Source organism: Dama dama, chromosome 24 (genome assembly GCF_033118175.1).
Source record: "Dama dama isolate Ldn47 chromosome 24, ASM3311817v1, whole genome shotgun sequence".
In the NCBI taxonomy this organism is placed as follows: domain Eukaryota; kingdom Metazoa; phylum Chordata; class Mammalia; order Artiodactyla; family Cervidae; genus Dama; species Dama dama.
Genome location: NC_083704.1, coordinates 59,868,383 through 59,893,988, shown reverse-complemented (window position 1 = coordinate 59,893,988; position 25,606 = coordinate 59,868,383). Strand labels below are relative to the sequence as shown.

At 47.2% G+C, this 25,606-nt stretch overlaps 1 protein-coding gene across 5 annotated transcripts in view; it reads left to right on the top strand.

Moving 5' to 3' along the window:
* TAMM41 (TAM41 mitochondrial translocator assembly and maintenance homolog) overlaps positions 1-23,948 on the top strand; it is a 58,532-nt gene extending 34,584 nt beyond the window's left edge. For 4 of the 5 annotated variants that reach the window (XM_061128865.1, XM_061128863.1, XM_061128866.1 and 1 more), the window contains 4 exons: positions 4,894-5,039; positions 14,144-14,309; positions 15,562-15,624; positions 23,822-23,948. In XM_061128865.1, the coding sequence (XP_060984848.1) occupies positions 4,894-5,039; positions 14,144-14,309; positions 15,562-15,624; positions 23,822-23,898 (452 nt within the window). In that variant the 3' untranslated portion in view covers positions 23,899-23,948. The remainder of the gene's footprint in view (positions 1-4,893; positions 5,040-14,143; positions 14,310-15,561; positions 15,625-23,821) is intronic. The other variant, XM_061128864.1, reaches the window with a different exon arrangement.
* Positions 23,949-25,606: the final 1,658 nt, after the last annotated feature.

Here is a 25,606-nt window from a genome sequence, read left to right as displayed (position 1 = left end):
AAAAAGACAAGTAACCCAATATAGAAATGGGCAAAGGATTTGAATAGACAGTTTTTTGAGAGGAAGTATACAAATAAGCACATGAAAAGGTGCTTAGCATAATTTGTCATTTCTTTGCGACCCTATGGACTCTTCCGTCAATGGAATTCTCCAGGCCAGAATACCGGAGTGGGTAGCCTTTCTCTTCTCCAGAGGATCATCCCAACCCAGGGATCAAATGAACCCAGGTCTCCCGCATTGCCGGTGGATTCTTTACCAGCTGAGCCACAAGGGAAGCCCAAGAATACTGGAGTGGGTAGCCCATCCCTTCTCCAGTGCATCTTCCTGACCCAGGAATCGAACTAGGGTCTCCTGCATTGCAGGCAGATTCTTTACCAACTGAGCTACCAGGGAAGCCCACTTTACATACAAATAGCAGATAAGCACACGAAAAGGTGCTCAGCAGCATTCGTCATGAGACCCCAGTTCACACCCAAAGCCTATGATCAGAATACAGATGAGAACAGGTGTTGCTGAGGCTGTGGAGAAACTGACCCGCATACGTTGCTGAAGGAATGTAAATAATACAGCCACTTTGGAAAAAACAGTCTGGCGGTTCCTCAGAATATTAAACTTAAAGCAACTATGTGACCCAACAGTTCTACTCCTGGGTATCTACCCAAGAGAAATGAAAATATATATCCACACAAAAACTCATATGCAAATGTTCAGGGCAAGGTTATTCATTAAAAAAAAAAGAAAGGCCCCAAAGTAAGAGCGACCCAAATGCCCATCAACTGAGAGATGGGTATATAAAATGTGGTACATCCACCCAGTGGAATATTATTTAGCCATAAACAGGAATAAGTACTGATAGGTGCTCCAACATGATGAACTCCGAAAACATGCTAATCAAAAGAGACCCTGTATTGTGCAGTTACACTCATAAGTGTTCAGGATAGGAAAATCTATATATAGAGAGAAAGTGGATTAGTCTTTGTGTGGGGCTGAGGGTGGAAGCAGGGAAGGAAAGTGACTGCTGATGGTAGAGGGTTTCTTTTAGGGAGGCTGAAATGGTCTAAAGTTAGATGGTTGCATAACCCTGTAAATACACTTAAAAAAGATACAATTATGTGCTTTACATAAGAATTATATGGTATGTTAATTATATGTCAAAAAAAAAAAAAAGGAAAACCTGTTTAAAATGAATATTACATTGCACATATCAACTTCCAGTTTGAGCTGCTATTCCTGACCACTTCCACATCAGGAGTCCCGGGCAGTAACCTGCTCTGAAATGCCCTGTTTTCATGTCCCTTGCTGCTTGAGGCAGAGTCTGTATCTTTGTATGCCCTGATTCCAACACAGCTCCTGGCACTTAGAAGCCACCCAGGTATTTATTGAACTGAGATGACAGGAGTATGGCAGTTAGTCTAAGAGGGAAAGTTAGCCTGCCAGTGTCGTAAAGACCCAGGGCTTCCTGCACCCTCTGCCCTGCCCCTCCCATACACGCATCATGACAGCAGTGATGTCTCCCTCACTGTGGACAGAGCATCTTCTAATACCTTAATTACGGAAGCCTAAAGGCAGTCTTGGGAGGTTAGCGTGACTGTTACAATCATTTTGCAGAGAAGGAAACTGATTGAGAAAGGTTAAGTAACTCACCCCCCAGCCACCCAGGGATATGGCCAGACTGGAGAGCCAGGGCCTTTCCACTCACACCCCTATGTTCGTAATAAGGGCCCTGACGGCTGGGGACGTGCTGGAATCATAGAGCAGGCCAGCTCCAGACAGAGCCTCTGAGTTTGTTTTATTCCAGGTCAAGGAGAGATTACCCTTTTTGTCTAGCCATTGCATTAGACAGGCTGTTCTCTGGCTTGGGCAGTTAAGAGTTAAACTCCCATAAAATATGAGTCAGCAATCGGTTTTTCTCAATCTCTGTGTTTTGTTGCAAGTGCATCTGCGGAGGTAAGAAAAATTGATTCTTAGGATCAGACGCTGGTTCATGCTGTGCCCACAATTTTATTCACTTTGTTCTGAAGCAGCGGGCGATAAGCCCATTTGCTTTCTGTTCCCTGTGGCTGAGCTGGTTCTGCTGCACAGCAGTTGGAGAAATCCAGTTCAGCAGACATTTATGGATCTGCCTTCATGTGCCAGGCAGTGGGCGAAGAGCCGGGGTCACAGGGACGAACACGCCTTGGTCCCTGTCCCCAGAAATTCCTTAATGTTTCCCAGCTCCTTCCATCGTGGCCGGCAGTTGTTGTTTGGGGAGGGTTTGGATCATTTGCCTTTAACTTTTGGTAAAATATACTCCCTCTCAGAAAGTTACTGTCTAAAATGTAAGAGCTTTTGTTTGTTAAACGGACAGGCGGTGAGGAGGTGGCATAAACATTTAGAATTCGACAGTGGTGCAGACTGATCCTTCAGTTCTGAGCCAGCTGTGTGAGACTCAGAGTTTGATGACATTTCATCCCTTCAGGGAGAAACAGAAAACATTTATAGACTCTGAATGAAAGCATGAGGGTATATACACAATTGAAAGTCAACCCAGCTGCCTCTCCATTCACATTTGCTGGGACAGCATGTCTGTGCATCCATGAACTTACTTCAGAACGCTAGAGGTAGTGAGCCAGCGTTACAGAAGTGAGGGAGAGGGGGGAAATTACAGGGGAGAATTGCAGAGTGAAGTGAAGTTGGCACCTGAAATGTCACTGCCCTGATCTGAGAGGTGGCCGGGCCTTGGGCAGGTTGTCGCTCCTTGTCCTCGTCTGTGAGACTGAGGATAATCTGCACCTTCCTCGTGAGGTTTGGCAGCCCTTAACAAGACAGCAGATGCGGAGCACATGCCTTTAAAGAGCCCGCAGTAAATGTGTCTCTTATTAGAGCAAACATAGCCATTTAAAAACAGTCTTTTGTCTCTCTTTTTTTTTTTTTACAAAGTTGTTTCCTTCTGGTACTTTTGTGTCCTGGCTTCTCAGCTGCACATTATTCCGTGGTCATTTTCCATCTTGGTGTGTGGTTCCTGTAACGCTTAGTGGGTGAGCCCTGATCCATGGTCAGTGTGGGTGTGCCCCCGGTCTGTGGTTGGTGTGGGTGGTCTGTGTTCGGTGTGGGTGCTCCGTGGTCGGTGTGGGTGCTCCATGGTCAGTGTGGGCACGCCCCGGTTTGTGGTTGGTGTGGGTGGTCCATGGTCGGTGTGGGTGGTCCGTGGTTGGTGTGGGTGCACTGCTTCCCTGTTGAGGGACATTTGGTTGCTGCCACGATTTCGGTGTTGTAAATCGTGCTTCAGTGAACAGTCGTGTGTGTGTGGAGGGTGTTCACTGGCTTCCTGGGAGACCTCAGGCTGGTTCCGTCGTCCCCGTGTCCCTGTCCCCTTCCTGCCACATGGGGAGGGGGCAGTGCCCACCTGAGGGGACGGCCGTGTGGACAGACGAGGTAGGACGATGACCCAGACCCTCAGTGAGCTCACCTCCTGGCCTCGGTTTGGGTTTGGGCTTGGGGCTCGCTCTCCAGAGATGAGGCTTCGTCAGTCACAGCTTCCAGAAGGCCTGCAGCAGTGTACAGAGTCAAGAGCGTTACGTGAGAGAACCGGTGTCTCCACCCTCTCACTAGCAGTCATCCTCGTGTGTGACTGTGGAAACAAACAGTGAGAAGACGCTGTCGTCTGTGTTTGAGCAGCTTGTCAGGACAGGACTCGCTCGAGCTCGCTGCCCTAACCAGTCCCCACCTCATCTCACAGAGGTCAGGTTCCAGAGGCTGCCTGTGAATCTCTTCCAAAGCTTGTAGCCCCCACACGCTTTCTACTGAATTGCAGTGCGTGTTGGTGCTTTGAAGCCTAAAAATGCAGTGTATTTTATTCCTCACTGAGGTACATACTTACTGTTGGGTATCTGTTAATTTTTCCAACAATTATGGCCTAATGTCGGAGCTGCCCTGTGGGCCCAGCGGCACGCCCCTTAGCTCACCAGAACTCCCTGCTCCAGGGGGGTCCCCTGTATGGGTGACGTGGGCCCTTCTGTTGGGGTGGCGCTGGCTTCTGGGCATGCGCCTAGGCGTGGCTGGCTTTGGGCATGCGCATAAGCGGGACTGGCTTCTGGGCATGCGCAGCTGCCAGTGCGGTGGCTGCTGGCCTCCCAATGGTCGGGCTTGTCCACGGATGACTGACTGTGCAGGGCCTGCGGCGGTTCCGGACCACTGGATAGCAGGCTGGTGCTGGCGGGCTGGACGGAGGACGCCAAGATGCCCTGGCCAGCAGCGGAGTAGTCGTGGGCGGAGTGAGCTCCTCAGGAGGGCGGCCATCAGCGCCTCTGTCCCCAGGAGGAGGCCTTGCTGCCTCTAGCTTCTCTAGATTGGCAGTTCACCACTTGCAACTTTTTAAAGTTATATCAGCTTTAAAGTTTATCCTAAATGTAAACTTTGCCTTATCAAATATAATAAGGTTATTTATATTCACAGAGCACCTCAAAAGCCCTCATACAAACGCAGCAGGCAGGGCCAAGCTGAGTGAGCAGCACCAAGGACGAGATACACACAACTCCCGTCTCTGATTGGTCACAGGCGGAGTTTTGTTAACAAGATGAAAGTTTATAATAGAGAAGCTTCTGCGTTGGAAAAACAAGTGCATATTAACTCTCAGGGTGACTTCCTTCTGTACTTCAGTATATTTTAACTGGCTGACGGGCTTTGTGATTTGAGAGGCTCTATTTTCCCCCAAGCAAGTGCCTGCATTCCTGGGGTGCTGTGTTCATGTCCTGAAGGTGAAAAAGCCAGTGTTTTGAGTGCGAGATCCTGCCAGGTTGAACTGGTGCGGTGTCAGCTGGGGGCTTTGGTTCACAGGTCATTTGGGGGCCTGCAGTCCACAGGGCAGAGTCTGAAGTCGCAGTGCAAAACTGGTTTTGTATTTGTTTTAACCAGGTGACTTTCGGATGGTGGTTGGAGAGGATAAGGCAAAAGTGTTGAATATCGTGAAGCCCAACATGGCCCACTTCCGGGAGCTGTACGGCAGCATTCTGCAGGAGAGCCCCCAGGTGGTGTATAAGCCCCAGCAGGGCAGCCTGGAGGTGAGCGGTCGGAGGGACAGGATGGTCCGTCCTGAGGCAGGAGCCCGTTTAGGGGGAAAGTAGGGTGAGCAGTATGACCAGTGAAGTAATGTATCCATAGAAAGTGCGTTTTGTGTGTAAACATGTTCTCTGTGTATTTGAAATAAGGCTAAAAGGTAATATAAGAAACTGGTGACAGGAGGCTGCCTCTGGAGAAGGGGACTGGGACTGACATGAGGCCGGGGGTGGGGACCAGCCTTCACCATGTGTGTCTTTTGTGCCATTTGAACTTCTTGCTACGTATATTAATTATTAATCAAACACAAATGAAAACAAACACTGAAATTACCTTCTTTTTGCCTCCAAACCCATCTGCCTCCTAGAGGTAGTCTTATTAACAGGTTGGTGTGTTTGCTTCCAGATCTCATTGCATGTACTTCTATGTGTATTTGTACATGTATACACATGTATGAAGCAGTTTGGTCTTTTACATTTGGTTTTATTTTACTTGAATGTATTCATATATGTTATTCTGAAGCTTGTTTTTCCCCCACTTGTTAAATGTATTGTGTCTTGGCACTTTTGATATAGCAGACAAAACTTTCTTTCAAGGCACTTTTCAAAAAAATACTAAGTTTTTTGAAAATAAAAAAGAGCCCCTCCTTTGAGAAATGTAACTTGGATTTAAGACTTTTTAAACTATAAGATTCATGGCTTTTTATCTTTAAGATAACCCCATTCTACTTTTTTAATGCTCTTTCTTTTCCAGATAATATGGGCAATTAATACCATGTTGAATAACAAATTAATGGTATTTCTAGAACTGAAAGGAAACTTTATTTTTTTATGTGCCATTTGACCAACTGTGTATCTTTTTGTTAATTAATTTATTTTACTTTACAACATTGTATTGGTTTTGCCATACATTGACTTGAATCCACCATGGGTGTACATGTGTTCCCCATCCTGAACTCCCCTCCCACCTCCTCCCCATCCCATCCCTCTGGGTCATCCCAGTGCAGCAGCCCCGAGCACCTTGCCTCATGCATCAAACCTGGACTGGTGATTCGTTTCACATAAGATAATTTACATGTTTCAATGCCATTCTCCCAGATCATCCCACCCTCACCCTCTCCCACAGAGTCCAAAAGACTGTTCAATACATCTGTCTATCTTGCTGTCTTGCATTCAGGGTTATCGTTACCATCTTTCTTAATTCCATATATATGCGTTAGTATACTGTATTGGTGTTTTTCTTTCTGGCTTACTTCACTCTGTATAATGGGCTCCAGTTTCATCCACCTCATTAGAACTGATTGAAATGTATTCTTTTTAATGGCTGAGTAATATTCCATTGTGTATATGTACCACAGCTTTCTTATCCATTCGTCTGCCGATGGACATCTAGGTTGCTTCCATGTCCTGGCTGTTATAAACAGTGATGATGAACACTGTGGTACACGTGTCTCTTTCAGATCTGGTTTCCTCAGTGTGTATGCCCAGCAGTGTGAAAGGAGACTTTACAAAATAGGAATTATTTTAAATGTAGCATTGGAGAATACCATGAATGCCCAGAAAACCCACCACTCAGTTTAACAGCTTTTGCCGTGTTTCCTTTAGATTGAGGTTTTTTGTTTTTAATTTTTACTTTTCTCAAAGTGATGCCTGCACACTTTAAAAACCAGATGATACCCCAAGGTTTTGAACAAAAAGCAGCGGTCTGTGCTGCACGCTTCCTGCTTGTCTGTGCTACTCCCAGAGCAACTGCTTTCACCTCCTTCCCTGATTCTCCTGGTGTTTACTTCCATATTTACAAGTAATATGATTTGACTGTTACTTCTTGATTTTTTAAAAAGTTTTGTACTTTTTTTTTGTTACTGTTTTATGGAACATGAGGATTTTTTACTCTCATGCATTCCACCCACACACACACACTCTTTCATGCTCTCTCTTTCTCCCTGTCTCTCCCCACCACCACTCACCTATGCTCCATACATAGTTATTACATGGGCTTCCCAGATGGTTCATCTGGGAAAATGAATCCATCCGCCTGCAATACAGGAGACCCAAGTTCGAGCCCTGGATCAGGAAGATCCCCTGGAGGAGGGCATGGCAACCCACTCCAGCACTCTTCCCTGGAGAGTCCCATGGACAGAGGATCCTAGACAGCTCTAGTCCATGGAATTGAAAAGAGTTGGACACAACTGAAGTGACTGAGCATGCATGTATGCATAATTATTATATAATTTTAAATTAATAGTCAATATTTATTAGGACAACTGGCTTTCTTCATTGCTGAGATACACTACTGTGAAATTTAGTTTCCAGTACAACTTTGTTTTTCTTGGAGTTAATCAGCCCATTTTTTCCAATTTCCTTGGTTTCTGCGTTGTTGTTGTTCAGTCGCTAAGTCAGGTCTGACTCTTTGCAACTCCATGGACTGCAGCACTCCAGGCTTCCCTGCCCTTTACTGTGAGTTTCCTTGAGTGTACTCAAACTCACATGCATTGAGTTAGTGATGCCATCCAACCATCTCATCCTCTGCTGACCCCCTTCTCCTCCTGCCCTCACTCTTTCCCAGCATCAGAGTCTATTCCAATGAGCCGGCTCTTCGCATCACATGATGATGTGATGTGAAGCTCTAGCTTCAGCATCAGTCCTTCCAATGAATATTCAGGACTAATTTCCTTTAGGATGGACTAGTTTGATCTCCTTGTAGTCCAAGGGATTCTCAAGAGTCTTTGCCAGCACCACAGCTCAAAAGCATCAGTTCTTTGGTGCTCAGCCTTCTTTATGGTCAAACTCTCACATCTCTACATGACTACTGAAAAAGTCATAGCTTTGACTAGATGAACCTTTGTTGGCAAAGTAACGTCTCTGCTTTTTAATATGCTGTCTAGGTTTTGTCATAGCTTTTCTTCCAAGGAGCAAACGTCTTTTAATCTCATGGCTACCATCACCATCTGCAGTGATTTTGGAGACCAAGAAAATAAAAATCTGTCCCTGTTTCCATTGTTTCCCTATTTACCAGAAAGTGATGAGATGGGATGCCATGATCTTAGTGCTTTGAATGTTGAATTTTAATCCAGCTTTTTTCACTCTCCTCTTTGACTTTCATCAAAAGACTCTTTAGTTCCTTTTTGCTTTCTGCCATAAGGGTGGTGTCATCTGCATATCTGAGGTTAGTAATATTTCTCCCCGAAATCTTGATTCCAGCTATGATTAATCCAGCCCGGCAGTTCGCATGATGTACTCTGCATATAAGTTAAATAAGCAGGGTGACAATATACAGCCTTGATGTACTCCTTTCCCAGTTTTGAACCAATCCATTGGTCCATGTCTGGTTCTAACTGTTGCTTCTTGACCTGCATACAGATTTCTCAGGAAGCAGGTAAGGTGGTCTGGTATTTCCATGTTTAAGAATTTTCCACAGTTTGTTGTGATCCATACAGAGGCTTTAGTATAGTCAGTGGAGCAGAAGTAGATGTTTTTCTGGAACTCTTGCTTTTTCTGTGCTCCAACAGATGTTGACAATTTGATATCTGGTTCTTCTGCCTTTTCTAAATGCAGCTTGGACATCTGGGAGTTCTTGGTTCAGGTACTGTTGAAGCCTCACTTGGAGAATTTTGAGCATTACTTTGCTATTGTGTGAAATGAATACAATTGTGTGATAGTTTGAGCATTCTTTGACATTGCCTTTCTTTGGGATTGGAATGATAACTGACCTTTTCCAGTCCTGTGGCCACTTCTGAGTTTTCCAAATTTGCTGGCATATTGAGTGTAGCACTTTACGAGCATCACCTTTTAGGATTTGAAATAGCTCAGCTGGAATTTCATCACCTTCACTAGCTTTGTTATAATGTGTCCTAAGGCCCACTTGACTTCACATCCAGGATGTCTGACTTTAGGTGAGTGACCACACCATGGTCTGGGTTATCTGGGTTATCTTGGTCATTAAAGCCTTTCTTGTGCAGTTCTTCCATGTATTCTTGCCACCTCTTCTTAATCTCTTCTGCTTCTTCTAGTTCCTTACCATTTCTGTCCTTTATTCTGCCCATTTTTGCATGAAATGTTCCCTTGGTGTCTCTAATTTTCTTGAAGAGATTTCTGGTCTTTCCCATTCTGTTGTTTTCCTGTTTCTTTGCATTGATCACTGCGGAAGGCTTTCTTACCTCTCCTTGCTATTCTTTGGAACTGTGCGTTCAGATGGGTGTATCTTTCCCTTTATCTTTTGCCTTTCGCTTCTCTTCTTTTCTCAGCTATTTGTAAGCCCTCCTCAGACAACCATCTTGCTCTGTTGCATTTATTTTTCTTGGGGATAGTTTTGGTTCTTCAGGCACTCTGTCTGTCAGATGTAGTCCCTTAAATCCATTTCTTACTTCCACTGTATAATCATAAAATGATTTGATTTAGGTCATACCTGAATGGCCTAGTGGTTTTCCCTACTTTCTTCAATTTAAATCTGAATTTTGCAATAACGAGCTGATAATCTGAGCCATAGTCAGCTCCAGGTCTTGTTTTTGCTGACTGTATAGAGCTTCTTCATCTTTGGCTACAAAGAATATAATCCATCTGACTTCAGTATTGACAGTCTGGTGATGTCCGTGTGTAGAGTCGTCTCTTGTTTTTTGGAAGAGGGTGTTTGCTATGACCAGTGCATTCTTTGGCAGAACTCTGTTAGCCTTTGCCCTGCTTCATTTTGTAATCCAAGGCCAAACTTGTCTGTTACTCCAGCTGTCTCCTGCCTTTCTACTTTTGCATTCCAGTCCCCTATGATGGAAAGGACATCTTCTTTTGGTGTTGGTCCTAGAAGGTCTTGTATTTTGTACATACCTGTAACTAATTCACCCCCAAACTCTCCTACAAATCTATGAAACACCTTACGTTGTAGACAAACACATCGGGTGCTCTCTCTGTTTCTTACTTTTCCTGGGGGCATTCTTCCTGGAGACCTGTGTGCCCTGTTCCTTCCGTGACGGGCTGTTTTCTAGACAAGCTGCACAGCTCTTCTCCAGAGCTTTGTTTCATTGTCACCTGGGAATTTCTTCCCCTCTCCTTTGGCTAATTTTTGGTTTTCTTGAACTTTTCCTCTTTCACAGTGTATACTTATAAGTACTAAAATGTGTACTTGGTGAAGGAGGTAAATTTTTTGAGATTCTGTACATCTGCAAATTCTACCCTTTAACTGATGGTTGGGTTTAGGTTAGACATCAAATTCTAGGCTGGAAGTAATTTTCCCTCAGAAGTTTTTTTAAGTTATGGCTTTATTTCTTCTAGTTTCTTCTGTTGCACTAAAAAATCCAACAGGGACTTCCTTAGTGGTCCCCTGGTTAAAAATCACCTTGCAATGCAGAGATTTGACACTACATGGATTTGGCCCCTGGTTGGGGAACTAGGGTCCCACATGCTGTGGGGCACAGCCAAAATATTAAAAAAAGAAAGAAAGGTCCAACAGTCTTCAGATTCCCTATCCTTTTGTTGTAATCTTTTTTATCTCTCTGATAATACTTAGTATTTTTTCCTTTTTTCCCAGCATTCTTAAATTTCATGATGATTTGCCTTTGCCTTGTGTATGTTTTTTCATCATTATTGCTATCATTGTGTTTTGCCCGGTCACACCATGCATCTTACGGGTGTGTTCCCTGACCAGGGATGGAACCTGTGCCCCCTGCAGTGGAAGTGTACTCGCCACTGAGCCATCAGGAAATTCCCATGGTTTTTATATATTATTCTGGCACTTCATGACTCTGTTCCGGACACACACGATGTTCAATTCTAGGAAATCATTTTTTCATTTCTGTAATGAAATTCTCTTCTACCATTCCTTCATATCCATTGTCTTCATTTTATTCTAGAATTCCTATTAGTTGTTGGACCTCCTTGTTTGGTTGTTTTTTCCCCCTCATTCCTGTTTCTTTAGTTTTTTTGTTCTGCTTTCCAGAATAATTTTTTGAATTGATCTTCCAACACATCTGTGGAATTTTTATTTCCCTCTAAATGTTTTTTCATATATATATAAAGAGAGAGCGCAAAAAAAAAAAAAGAGAGAGAGCACACGTGCGTGCGCGCGCATCCTATTCTTGTTGTATGTCTGCATTATCTTTCCTCGAAACCTGAAGAGGCCTGTCAGCACAATTCTTTCTTCGTGGTGAGAGGTAGAGATTTCCTCAGTTGATCTTTACTTTGGAGAGGATGTCCCAGCATGCTCCAGATCTCTTGATCCCTAAAAACTTCCCTGCTGTGTTGGGCTCTTCAGACTTCATGGAGTTTATCTTTTACCCTCTGGAGTGCATACATCTACCAAGGCTGCCCGTGTCCTTGCCCCTTACTGCTCTCCAGCTGACAGTAGCAGCATGTTGTTGATGCAGTGGACCAACATGAGGTCACACAAAATAATGAGCTCACTCCATTGCGAGGGTCAGCAGCTTTGAAATTTGCAGGTCAAGCCGGAGACCCAGGGAGGAGTCTGCTGTTCTCTTGAGTCCAAGGGCAGTCTGGAGGCAGACCTTCTTCTGCCTCAGGAAACTTTAGTCTTTCTTCACAAGGTCTTCAACTGACAGGATGAGCTGTGTCCACATTAAAAGGGGTCTTCTGCTATTCAGTGTCTACTGACTTAAATGTGAATTACATCTAAAAAGATGCCTTTACAGTTACATCTGGACTAAAGTTTGACCAAGCAACTGGGCCCTATAGCCCAGCCAAGTTGACGTATACAGTGAAACATCACGCCTTGCATCCTTTAGGTCTACATGTGACATCAGTCTCTGCCATTTCTCCTGGGGCATGGTTTTGTTTTTTCATTGCTCTTTTGGCCAGAGGGTGAGCATGGCAGCGTCAGAGGCTTCCACCTGGCCTTCTCCATCAGGGCTACGCTCCAGTGTGCCATCTGAAGAGTATGCTTTCTAGGACTGCTCATGGTACCAATTGTGTAGGATCAGGATTGGGGAGTTTTGAAACAAAGACATCATCTGACTGATCAGGTGCTGGCACTGTGGAACTTGATGGCCCTTCTGAGCTGTCCCTACTCGGAGGAAGGAGGCCAGGCCTTCATATCCCTGCATTTTCCAGTCTTTGGAAACAGACAGCTCCACTGGCTACAGCTCCTGAAGCCAGTCCTGGGAGGGACTCTGAGAGAGGGAGTCAGCCAAACCAGCAGGTAGCGGAATGAGTACCTTGGCCCTGAAGCAGGATCTGATTGGTGCAACACAGCAGCCGCTGTCATATGACGGTATCTGCTTTTTAAAAACATCAGCCTTGTTGAGATATAATTTACATGGCATAAAATTTGGTGGTTTTTAGTTTCTTCACAGAGGTGTGCAACCACCACTACTATCTGATTTTAGGATATTTTCATCACTCCGTAAAGAAACTCCATTGCCACTAGCAGTCCCTAGCTTCCCCTCCCCCAGGCAGCCACTGAGCTACTTTCTGCTCCATGGATTTGCCTGTTCCAGACACTTCTGTACATGGAGTGATACAACAGGTGGTCTGTTCCATATCTGCTGTTAAAATGCAATGTGACTCATAATTTAACTGAATGCTTTCACATTCGTGTTTTAATGAGAACTGAAGAGTAAGGGTGATTAGAATTTTGCAGCTTCTTTGAACATGTCGCCTAATATTTTGCTTTTAAACATACTTTCAAACAGAAACTTCAGTGCATTTGTTTCTTCAAGAGAAAGCAGTGGCAAATACTATTTCCTGATTCCTCATATTACTCAAGCCATTTTGGCATCTCTAAAATTCCTGGAAGTTTCATAGGTAAAGACTTACAGAAATATAAGATCCTATTGACTAATCTCAATAGTCGGCCCCAAAATATGAGTCTATAAATGTCATTTCTAGCATATTTTACAGAATATTCACATTTTTGGGTCATTTATCTAGCGAAAGATAAGTGGAGATTGAACCCTGTGAATTTAGGAACATCTCAATGATTAAGATGAAACATTTAGGTTAAAGAAACCCTTCACCTTAGTGGAGCCTCTAATTAATAGCATTTTGTTCTTTTCTGGAAAGACTTTATAGATAAAACTAGAAAATCCAGACATTAGACATGTGCTCAATAAATATTTGTTTAATGAAAAAAATGGTAGAATGCATGAATTCTGATTATTAAGAAGGGTGGTTATATCTGAAAAATCTGAATCTAAAATTGAATACATTCTTTTGTCTAATTTTGTTTCTTACCATTCTCTTCAAGTTGAAACCTAAACACTTGTTAAAAGAACATAGGACATTGTTACTGGGAGAATAACGTGATGAGCTGTTGAGGGCACTGATACGGCTTCTCACCTTGCAGGCAGTCGATGTTTATGCGATTTTGGAAAAATTTAGTTCCATGAAGTATGTTAGACTAGGAGTTAGGGAAGCTGGGTGTGGACCCAGCTTTGTGGCTAAATTTTGATCTGAAGGTGTCCAAGTAAAGTCTAATGCATAGTTTTACTTATGTTTTATTTCTGTGTTTATCTTTAAACTTGATATATTTTAGAATACATTAGGAACAAAAACCATTGGTGTAACTTACTGTTGTTTAAGAAATAATGACAACTAAGATTTATTGGTACAGTTATTCATTCCCTTATTCAGCCACTGTTTTTTCAGTACCTACTATGTGCCGAGGGATTAAAGGTGAATAGAATAAAGGTTGGTCTCTGTCATCAGTTTATTCCTCCAGTTCAGACAGGAAACACAAGTTCAGATCCCACTCTCTGACTGGCTGTGTGATCCTGGCCCTGTTACTCTGTGTCCCTATGTTTAAAATGAGTGCCTGATTTGCTGGGGTGTCAGTTTTACCTGAATCTTCATTTTCCTTAACTACTGGATTTAGGGCAAATAAAAAAATTTTTTGAACTGAGAGTCACAAATCGATTCTTGAAAGAAATTTCTATTCTTAGGTACAAACAGAATATTATAGGAAAAGAATTGGCTTGTTTGAAGGAACTGAGACTCCTAAACATTTAGGCATTTGGTTTCAGAAAGGAGAAAGTCTCCTTAGCACACTGGCTAGTCTGGAACGTGAGTTCACATTTGCTTGTGTGGTTTTAAGGAGAAGCCTTGTGTCTTTTGAATATTTATAGCAGTCAAAGCACTTCCATAGACATCAACTTTTTTTTTTCCCTTAGATCGATAAAAGCCCAGAAGGACAATTCACTCAGCTAATGACATTGCCCAAAACCTTACAGCAGCAAATAAATCATATTATGGACCCTCCTGGAAAAAACAGAGATGTGGAAGAGACTTTATTCCAAGTTGCTCATGACCCCGACTGTGGCGATGTGGTGCGTCTAGGTACGTGCATGAATCTGACAAGGAGGAAGTGCTGACCGGGGGTAGGGGGAGGAAGGACGCAAACTTTGTGGCTGAGATGGGTTCTTTCTTCTTTCTAGCCTAGAGATGGAGAGAGAGTGCCTGTAGGAAAAAGAAAGCGCTGACAGTCTGGGGGTTTTCCCAGCCTAAATTCTCATTCGTTTGAAGTAGGGTGCTGAAATTCCTTCTATTTTCAGATCCCTGGGTCCTAAATCACTGTCAGAGAGGAAAACAATGATTCTTTTAGTCCAAAAGCATAACTTTCAGGAGTTACTGCAAAGACGTGGCTTTGTGCTCAATGGTGGTCTGAGGAAGGAGGAGACTGGCGACGTTTTTAATGCTCTTGTGACATCAAGAACACCGCTCTCCTGGGCCTATGCCCCCTTGGTGTGTCTCGTGTGCATGCACTCGATCCAGCACCCAAAAGTTTTCACACGTTATCCCCAGTATGTCCCCAAATCCTCCCGAGGGTGAACCCCAGATCTGAGCCTGAGCCTCAGAGGTTCACTGACTTTTGAGGTGTTACGGGTATTTACAGGTTCAGACAGTAAGGAAATGGTCATGGGAATTGGCTCACCCTTTTCCACTGAGCTTCCCCAGGGAGCAGCCGGCCCTGGAAGGACGCGGGTCACTATGGCGGTGCTGCGAGGCGAGGCCCGCCCGGCAGGCAGAATGTGCTTAGGGCACCAGGCACCTCTCCTGAAGATACACATGGAGGCCCGACTCCAGTTGTTTTTCTTTCTAATGTGGTGCTGGTCACAGAGTGGGCTCTCCTGCCTTTCTGAGGGCCTGAAGGACCCCTCGCTGTCCTCACCGGGGAGTGCTCGTGGTTGCAGGATGAGCTGCCTGCTACGCGGAAATGTGTGGTGTTTGGTGTTTGTTTTCTCCCTCCAATCTTCTCACATCTTGGAATTGAGAGCCATCAGGCTTAAGCAGGTTTAAAGTGAAAAAATGCCCGTGGAGGGTCACCTAAGCCCTCTTCCCTGTGGGTTGTAGGATGAGGCGGTCCAGACCCAGAGGGGCGCTCATTTGCTTGGGTTCACACAGCCGGCAGCTCGGGCCTCCTGGCTGTCCGTCCTGATAACCCTTCTCCTTAGCTGCTCTGACACCGGGACAGAGGTCGAGTTGCTGGTGTTACTGGATAGCTGGAATGAATATTGAGCTTCGAGTTTTCACAGTGTTAAGATGACTAACATCTGGCCTTTTTGGCATCATTGCTGGTTTTTCCTCACAGGGCTCGCAGCCATCGTGAGACCTTCCAGCATCAGACAGAGCACCAAAGGCGTTCTCACAGCCGGTAAGGATTTTAAATGCACACCTCACACCTGCTGGCCTGTGCTCCGGGCCAAAGTGTAACGCTTTATCTGCATCCTTCAAGCACTTGTCAGACGCTGAATTTTGCTGGTCCTAGCCTAGGACCCGGCAGTGACATACAGACAGGCAGACGCTGCTGTAACCTAGGGGCCTGAGGTGCTGCGGGAAGCCTTGGCTGCCCAGGTACTCCACAGTGCAGGGTTTCCCTGGAGTTGTTTTGTCTCTGAAAGTTACTCATGACGTTGTTGCACAAACAGCAGTACTTTGCCCTGCCCCAGCTGTTCCTCTCCAAAGACAACCCCTGCGGACTCTCCTGCTGGTTTATTTATGTTTTCACTGCTGGTTCTCTGGATAATGAGCTGGTATTGCTGCTTCTCCTTTTTAATTTTAGGCAGCATCTATGAATTCAGCTACCCCACCACACACACACACAGACACACGTACACGTCTGTACATCAGTACGTCCGTCCGTCCATCCATCCATCCCTCTCTCTGTGCTCAGTGGTCGTGTCGTAGCTTTGACCAAGTCTTCCTGTTGCCATTGTTGGCTGTGTTACTGTGACTCGTCGCTGAGCTGCCTGATAGACTTTTCCTTCCCTGCACAACTTTCTTTTCCCATGGAGTCGTCATCACCTGTCTCGTGGGAGAGACCCTTGTGTCTCACGTCCCTGATTCTCGTGGTGCACAGCCTCACTTTGGTGAAGCACACCGTGCAGGCACTTTCTGGGACGGGGTGCCTGGCAGGCAGATTTGGAGCCCATGTGTGGCCAGGTCTGTCTTTAGTCACCCTCCCACCTGACTGAGACTTAGGCTGGCAGGTGATTAGAAGTGATTGTCCTTTAGAATTCTGGTATCACTGCTCTGGTCATCTTCTCACTTCTCCGATTGCTGTTGAGGTCCACAGCCATTCTGATTCTTAATCCTTTGTGTGTGCTCTTTCTTGAAGCCTTTTAGGTCTTCTTTTTCCCCCAGGGCTCTGAGGTTTCTCAGTGGTATATTTTGATGTGAGTCTGTTTTTATCTGTTATACTGGATACTTCTTGCCCACTTTGGAAACTCAGAGTATAAGAATATAGGAAAAAATGTATTGTATTCTTTCTTCCCATCTGTTTTCTCTCTTCTCTTGCTGGAACTCCTTTTACTCAAATATTGGACTTCTGAGACGAGTCCTTTGGTTTTTTTCTTTTTTTAATCTGTTTGTTCTTTTGCTTTGCTTTCTCAACTATAGTTTCCAGCTTTTCTATTCTTGTTTTATTTTTGCTATTTTAATTTCTAGTATCTCTACTTTTTTTTTGTTCTCTGAATATTCCTTTTTTTAAAATTTAAAACATCCTGTTTTTGCTTTATGGGCTTAAGTATTTGAACGTATGTTTGGATATTGTCAGATTGCCAAAGTGGTTTACCAGTTAACCTTCACACTGCAGTAAATGAAAATTCTTTTTCCCCATTCTTTCTGACACTTTGTGTTGTCAGATGCCAGACTTTTCTCACTCAGTCTCTCTTTATGCAGCCATCCACCTAGCGTCCCTCAGGGGCTCACCACGCAGGATACTACAAGGTGAACACGACAGTGTCCTGCCTTCAGGGGCTTCGCCCTCTAAGAGGAGACAGACATGCGTCGGGGCCCACAGTGCAGGGGAGAAGTGCACAGAGGGAGCCTGCAGGAGGCGTGACCGTCCAGCCTGAGTCTCACCCCTGGGTGGGGATTGCCAGGCGGGCACGCTCACGCCTCCTCATGCCTCACCCCAGCAGCCTGGGGACACAGCCAAGCTCCATCCTCCTGAATCTTCGGGAAGGTTCAGCCTGTCAGCAGAGGTTTAGTATCTCAGGTGCCAGATCCACTCAACTGAAGATCTTCCTGCCACACAGGGGTGCGTGGCTTTGCGTTTCCAATCAGAATATTTATTTGATCTGTTTTCTTGCTGATTCATCCTGGCCGGGCTGGAGTTGAGGTGCTTCCCTTTGTGTGGGTGGCTCCGGCTCTCACTCTGTGTTTTGCGTGGTTGCAGCTCCCTCACTGTGGTCCTCCTTGGGTGACGCTGGGTGCTTTGGCTTTTTATTTTTGGCTTCCTGTGCTATAAGGAACTACTGGATTTACTCTTTATTTATTTATTTTTTTTTAGTCATGATAATGGTGGTGTTATGGGGTTAAACAATCATTTTCTTTAGAAATACATACTAAGGGACTTCCCTGGTGGTCCAGTGGCTGAGACTCTGTGCTCCCAATGCCAGAGGCCCAGGTTCGCTTCTTAGGGAACTAGATCCCACATGCTGCAACTAAAGATTCTGCATGCCACAACTGAGGCTCCTGTGGAGCCAAATAAATAAATCTTTCTTAAGAAAAGAAATGCATACTAAAATATTTGCAGATAAAATGATAATGTCTGAGATTCGCTTCAGAAGAAAACATGTTTGGGCTGAGTCCCATTGCTGTCCACCTGAAACTCTCACAACCTTGTTAATTAATCGGCTGTGCTCAACTATAAAATGAAAAGGTGAAAAAAGGAAAGAAAACACATTGGAAGGAAGTGAGCATGGGCGGGCTGGTAACTCGAGATTGGCCTTGAGTTGATACGTTGTTGAAGTTGGGTGAAGATACTTGTGAGCTTATTATGCTATCTTGAATTTATTCTAATAAAAGGTTTTTAAAAATCCATCCTCATCATCTCTAGACCCTTCAGCCTGAAATGACTCTTGGGTCCTCTTTCTGCCTGTTCTTCCTGGTCGCCAGCAGAGGGCAGTAGGTATCCCCTCACGGCTCCCGAGCCCAGATGGCCACTGGCTGCGTGCTCAGTGCTGCTCCCCGACAGCTCCCGGGCTTGCTGCTTGCCCGCCTCTCCCTCTGAAGGCGCCTGCTTGGGTTGTGGAAGCAGAATGACAGCACGTCTGCAGCCTGCACTGAGGCCGCCGGCACTGTGAGACGTGGTGTGCGCTCCTTCACACTCTCCGGGTTTGCGTCCCCTGGGCCCTGCTCCTCTGGTTTATGGTGGTGGAGGGCCGTGCTGAAGGCGGCCTGGGCCAAGGGCAGGGCTTTGTGAGCCCCAGAGACTCGGGTTCAAATCCCAGCTTAACTGCTGTGACTTGGGTAAGTTGCTCATTTTTCTGAGTTTTCATTTCATAGGGACAATTATTCTTGTCTCACTGGGTTGTGAAAACTCTTAGGACATAAAAGTGTCTATCATGGCTGCTGGGCTTTCCCCTTTGGTCTCATTACCAAGAAGTTCCCTGACCTCTGTTTAGAACGAGCCCCATCGCACTGTCACGTTCAGCTAGCATTTGTCCCTTCCCAGGTCCCCAGTTGGAGCAAACTAGCAGCCTTAGGCCCCGAATGGCTGATTTGCTCTTTCCCTGTCCTCTGACTTCACAGCAAGCTGCAGAACCCCCAGCCCCAGCGCCGCTCTTAGAAGTCTTCTTGCTGTCATCATCACGGCTGTCATTCCTCCTGGCTTTTCTGGGTCCCTCTTCCGGAACCCTCTGGAGTCCTGCCTCTGTGCAGTCTTCAGCCAGTGGACCTGTCACCTTCCTTTGTAGCCATTACCACTCCTCCCCTCTGCAAGTAAGAAGGAAGGGTCTCCCTAGCTCATGAAGAACTTCTATATTCCGGTACTGTTAAAGTCAAGGAGAGCTAAGCTACAGTTGCTCAGAAGACATTGGCTTGAAGTTGTGGTTCATGCCTTTGCTCTGTAACCTTGGGATATCAACCAGCCCTTCTTCCTTGAAATGGAGGAGATGCTAATATGCAGCTTACGGTGTTCTGGGAGCGCCCAGTATGTCCTTTTAAAGCGTTAGTAGGTGCTGTATAAACTTGAGTGAGTCTGGATCTGAGTATCACTTTCTTCCTAGACAAGGTGGAAAAAAGCCAGGTGTCCATGGCAGCAGGGAGGGCACCCTTTCCAGTGGGCTGTGATGGGTGACGTGGCAGGTGTCCCGTGTCGTCTGGCCCTCCGTCTGTGTTAGTGCTCTGAAATTCCCCTACCATCAGATACCTCCATGCTCCAGGGTGAGCACAGAACTACTTATAAAACCAAACACTTTCTTCCCCTTTAGCCTGGGAGCTGGTTACTGGGGAAGTAACGCTGACTTCTTGGACTGTGCTGTTAGTGGAGTGGCCCAATTCTCTTAAAGGTCTCAGGGCAGTAGCTCGAGGCAGTGGACACTGTTGAGTCCCCCGCTTCTGGCCGGCTCCTCCCTTCACTGCAGCAGCAGATGGTATCGCAGCTCAACCTGCTAACAGGAGCTGCAGCCGCTCATGTTTCTAATCTGCTTAGAGGGAGGTGGAACTGTTTGGGCTGGAGCTGGGGGCTTGGAGAGAAATGGGTCTGGGGTTAGTAGTTTTGACTGAGAAACAAGCTGGAGCCAGACAGCGGAAATCCCTTAAAAGTCTGAAAGGGAATCCAGAGTTTCAGTGAAGGCGGAGGAGGCCGCTGAAGGATCGTCGGAAGACTGCTGCAGCAGGAGACTGGAGAGCAGCTCCGAGGGATGTGCCGCTGTTGCTTGGGAAAGCGGTCAGCCCAGCCGCAGCCAGCCCGGCGAGGAGGCAGGCCCTGACCCGGGGCTGCGGGGAGAGGCAGAGGGGCAGGCAGGGCCTAGACGGCATCGGGAGGGGGCCCAGCTCCTGGGCTTATGACTGGCGAAGTGGGAGATGGAGGTGCTCTTCCTGGAGGTCAGGGAACAGAGGAGAGCATGGCAAGTTTAATTTTCAAAATCTCTTGCTTTATTTTTCCCCCTGTCTGATTTTCTGATCTATTAGAACTCATTTGCGGGTCAAATACCTACTTAACCTCTGTAGCTTCAAAAGATTCAGATTTCACAAAACAGGTTTAGTCTTGTTCCTAAAAGGAATCCAACATGCCTCGCGTTTGTCCTCACCAGCCCTTTCCTGAACGTGATGGAAGGATCACTGACTCTACTCTCCTTCTCATGTCTTATAACTAAACATTTCATCCCCATATTTTGGTGCCTCCATATCTCAGTTAGAAGAACTTATTATTTCAATAAAAAGAATAAGAATGAAGGTTGTTCTGGTGATGTATTTATCATTTAAACCTGAACGTTTTACAAATAAAACCACCTCAGAAGAGATTTTATTTTTTTGGTAGATGTAGGTGACTGTGTTTGGAAATTAATTGCAAGAATGTTGAGGGCCTGTTGATTTTCTCTCCTGTAGATCTGAAATACAGAATTATAGGAAGGTGGACCCCTCTCACAACCTGGTCTCATCTCTGCCTCACGTTGTTTCCTGGAGAATTTTGTTGGTCGCTGGACTCGTCAGTTTAAGGTTGTGTAGGAAATTCATGGTCTTACACCTGTGGTGATTTTGCTGTAGGTCACATGAAGCAGACCGGAAGTCAATAGAAGGAAAACCTTAGGAGCCATATGTTGAGGTAGATTTCCTTTGGCTTTCAAAACTAAATCCTGACTTCGGATCCTAATCCAAGTTTATTATGACCAGCTTTAGGTGAATAAGGAGCTGCCTGATTTAGAGGAGGTGACTGAGGAGACCTGCATCTCTATCCCCTGGGGAGGGAGCAGAGTCGGGGTGTTTCCAGTTTGGGGCTGTTTTCAAGGAGTCCTGCTCGGCATGTTTTGGCACCTGTCTTTGGGTGAGCAAAGGTGTGCTTTTCTGTTAGCTTTCTTCTTAGGGGTGGAATTGAAAAAATGAAAGTGTCAGTCGCTCAGTCGTGTCTGCCTCTTGTGGCCCCATGGACTGTAGCCTGTCAGACTCCTCTGTCAACGGGATTCTCCAGGCCAGAATACTGCAGTGGGTTGCTGCTTTCTTCTCCAGAGGGTCTTCCTGACCTACGGATCGAACCCAGGTCTCCTGCATTGCAGGCAGATTCCTCACCGTGTGGGCCACCAGAGGTGGAATTACTGGGTCATAAAGTGTGAGGATGTCCAGCGGTGGTAGATACTGACTAACCAGTGTCCAGTGACCCTCCCGGCTGCAGAGTCCTGCCTCAGAACCCCTGGGGCCAGGCTTGGTAGTGTGTCCTGTTCATGCTTGGCCCTCTGGGAGGTGAGTGGATGGGTCGTACTGGAGTTTTCACTTATACTTTCCTGATGACCAGTAAGTCTGGGTGTGTGTTCCGCATGCTTACATGGATGTCCTCTTTTGTGAAGTATCTGTTCTGCTTTTGTGCATTTTTCTGTCGAGTTGTCTGCCTTTCCTTCTCTGCACTGAATTCTCTGCATAGTCTGGGTACAGGTCCTTCCCTGGACACATGGAATGCTAGACTGGCCCACTCTGGGGCCTGTCATCTCACTGTCTCACTGGTGTCCTTTGATGAGCAGCCCTTAATCTTACTCGGTCCAGTTTTTCAGTTTTGTCCTTTAAGGTTGGCAGCCTTTCACATCTTGTTTAGGAAATGTTGCCCCTCCAGGTTCATGAAGTTTAGTCCCTCACCTTGGTGGCAACTGGAATATTAAGGTGAAAAAGATCCCTCACTCTGATCTCTTGGATCTTACCCATCTGCACAGCCTGGCTCCCTGGGAGAATCTGACTAAAACTCCAGGCTGTCTGCACAGACAGGCACACAGAGACACCTCCCTGTGACTTCAGAAAGTTCTCAGACTGGCCTCGAAGCCTGTCCGTGGGTGCCTTGCTGGAGAACCCCCACGGAGTCCAGCCCTGTCACTTGGCAGACCACCAGGAAGTCGACCCCTGGAGACGGGGAGTCACCATGCCCAGCTGGGACTAGCACCCCGTTCTCTCCACTCCCATTGCAGGGCTCTTTTCAGCCATTCCCAGAGAACGTCTCTGGCAGAACCGTCGAAGGGGGGGACTCTGTAATTAAGGGAGGTTTCTCTCCACTAGCAGCAGACAGCGGCTGCCTGGTGCCGCTCGTGGGCGGTGGTGCGTTCACCTTAGTTAGATGTGAGGCTCCCAGGAGTCTGCGCGGAAGGCTGGCGAAGCTGAGCTGGGACCCTTGTGTCGACGTCTCCTTGTCTGGCCTGCCTCGGGTGCTGCCTCGAGCCTTTGTGCAGCTGCGGGGCTGTCTTGATGCGCTCTGGCTGGAATTCTGAAACGACCTTACATAATGTGTTTCCTGTCCTGGCGCTCGAGTGGGTGAGGTTTACCAGAGCGTCTGCTGCGGGGAGAAGGGGTGGAGGCCGGGAGAGGGGCTGCGAGTTCCTTGAAGAGGCTGGTGTTCTGCAGTCATTGCTCAGTGCACAGTGAGGCCAGGGTTTCTAGAAGCGTTCAGTAATGATTTTACCGGTACCCTGCCTTTTTACCTGCTCCTGCCTGCAGTCACCTCGTAAAAGATCCTGAGAGCACTCAACCGCCTCCAGCTAACATGGCCGGGTGTTTCTAGAGCGCTCACACCCCAGGGCGCAGAGTCTGGGGAACCGGTCCTGTGACCTCGTCAGCAGTGCCCACGTGGCGTGTCACACCTGTCGCACACACACAGTCTGCATCTCAGGGTGAGAAAGACCGTTGGGATCTCTGGGCCACGCCCTGAAACACAGACTGCATGATCTCACTGTCTGCAGATAGGATCCTGTGAGGGCTGATGGGCAAGAGCGCCCCGCGTGGTCGGCTGCAAACCCCAGAGCGCCTTCCTCCGGTTTCCTCAGGAGCTTGTGACTCCGAGCGCCTTCCTCCCGTTTCCTCAGGCGCTTGTGACTCTGTAGCTGGGGGCAGACGGCTGATCCAGGTGCATCTGCACCATCACGGCAAGACTTTGCTGAGCACTTGCCCTGTGCTGGGGCCGCACTAGGCGATGGGGACACCGGTGAATAGGACAGGTCCCTGTCCTCCGGGAGCTCCAGGGCTGGGCAGAAGGCCAGGTGAGCACTGCACAGCATGACGAGTGCTGGGCTGGGCGTCAGCACAGGCACCGTGAGACCAGGAGGAGCAGCGTCTTAACCGCTGGGGAGTCAGGCCTGGGGACCCAGCATCTCCAGGCAGAGTGTGATGGGAACATGATGCTAAACTCAGGCTGCAACACACGCTTAACTGAAAGCACTCCCTCAGCCCCGGGCTTGGGGGCCTTTGCCTCTGCATCTCCGCTTCAGCAGATGTCGAAATCAGGGCAGTTGCTGGGGTCTCCTAGACCCCTCAGTCAGCGCCACTGGTCTCCACTCAGAAGACACCTCTCCGGTCCCAGCGTCCTGGCACCTCCAGTGAGCGTCCGCTCAGTGAGCCTCGGTGTTCTCACCCTCTCTTCTTTTCTCTTTTAGGTCTGAAGAAATCAGTGGTTTATAGCTCACTCAAACTGCATAAAATGTGGAAAGGAAGGCTGAGAAAAACGTCCTGACTTTTATCTATTTTATGTTTAGCTGAATAAAATGGTCCTTTTTGACAGAACAGTTTCTTTTACTTTGACCCGTTGCTTGAATTTGAAGATGTCTCGGTTTGTAGGATGCAATTTCCCAGATTTTGGAGATGTATGTGCCACATGTTTATCCAGGGGGACCCAGTACGTTTGAGGACCCAGCATGAGAAGAGCCTCTGGGCCCTGCTGTCTTGAGAGCTTCAGCCACGGTCTGTTCGCTCCCCGAGGCTCGGAGGCCTGAGAGGTGGTGCGTGCGCTGCGGGCCGGCGACCCCCTCATCAGGGTGGGGGGTTTGGCTCTGTCTGCCTCAGCTCCATCTCGCCCACTCGGTTTTCTCCAGTGAGAGTCCCCATCAGCTTCTTCCTGGAGCCGGGTGTCTTACATTTCTCCTGGTTCTCCACGAGGGTGCGTGGAGGTGACTCGAGCGAGGAGCCTGCAACAGACCGGTTCAGAGCTTTCCCCGTGTAACGGGCGTGTTTGGGAAGGAGGAAACAACAGGACTTGTTAGGTCAGCGAACTGGGCGGTCAGAGGCTGGTGGGCGTCAGTGTCGGTTTGAATCAGCAGGTTGACAGACCAGCTTCCAGCCTCTCCCTGCCCTTTGCCATGCTGACATCCCACAAAGGCCAACTCCTGAGCCTCTTAACTCAGACCCCTGACAACAACCTCAAAGGCTGTGTGTGCCCCTATCCCGGTTTGGGGAGACGGTGAGGGGCGGGGGTTCCCTTCAGAAGCCCGCCTACAAAAGCAGGGAAACTCCAGCGAGCCTCTGTCTGGGCTCCTGGGCCCTAACGGTAACCTGGTCCCTCTGCCCTGAAGAGTCACCTCCCCTCGCGCTTATGCGCTTACGCGGGAGGAGCAGGAACGGGCAGCCCGCTGGAAACTGGGAAAGGGGAGGGTGCTGGGAGGCAGGGTCTGTCCCCTCACCCGGCACGTCGTCGCTTCAGTCCGGACTCTGGTTTTGTCTTTCTCTTCTCACACTGTCCCCACCCCATGCTGTTTCCGTCATCCAGTGCCCCATCGCAGACACTTAGGTTCCTTTGAGAATCAGAACAATAGCTTTCTGCTTTTTTTTTTTACCTTTGGGTTTTGCTCCTTCCAACCCCAAAGAGCTCTCAGGCTTGGGACATGAGTAAGCTGGGTGGAATCTCCATGCCATTGCTGACCAGCTCCGTGGCTTTGGGAAGTGATTTAGCGTCTCTGAACAGTTTGGCCATGTCTGAAGAGGGAATACGGTCACCGTAGTGAAGATCCGGCAGGCTGCCTGTCCTGCCTACTAGAACACTGCCTGGTAGCATTCAGTCATCGTCACTCTGCCTTTGTTACGATTTTCTTCTGCACACCTTTGTTTCTTTGGGTCAGGTTCCTCAAGAAGCTAACATGATTTCCTGTTGTTTATCGGATAAAATATTTCTCACCGGCCTTGGTCAGATACCACAGTTGACTTATTATAAACAGCAGAAGTTGACTGTTCACAGTTCTGGAGCCAGGAAGTCTGAGACCAGGGTGCTGGTATGGCGGGTTTGTAGCGCGAGCTTCCTGGTGACAGAGGGCTGTTTGCCCAGCGTCTCTTCTCACGCAGGAGCTGGCAGCAAAGCTCTCTTCTTATAAAGATGCTAATCCCATTCGTGAGAGCTCCACCCTCGTGATATTACCTCCCAAAGGCCCCACCTCTGAACCATCATCACATGG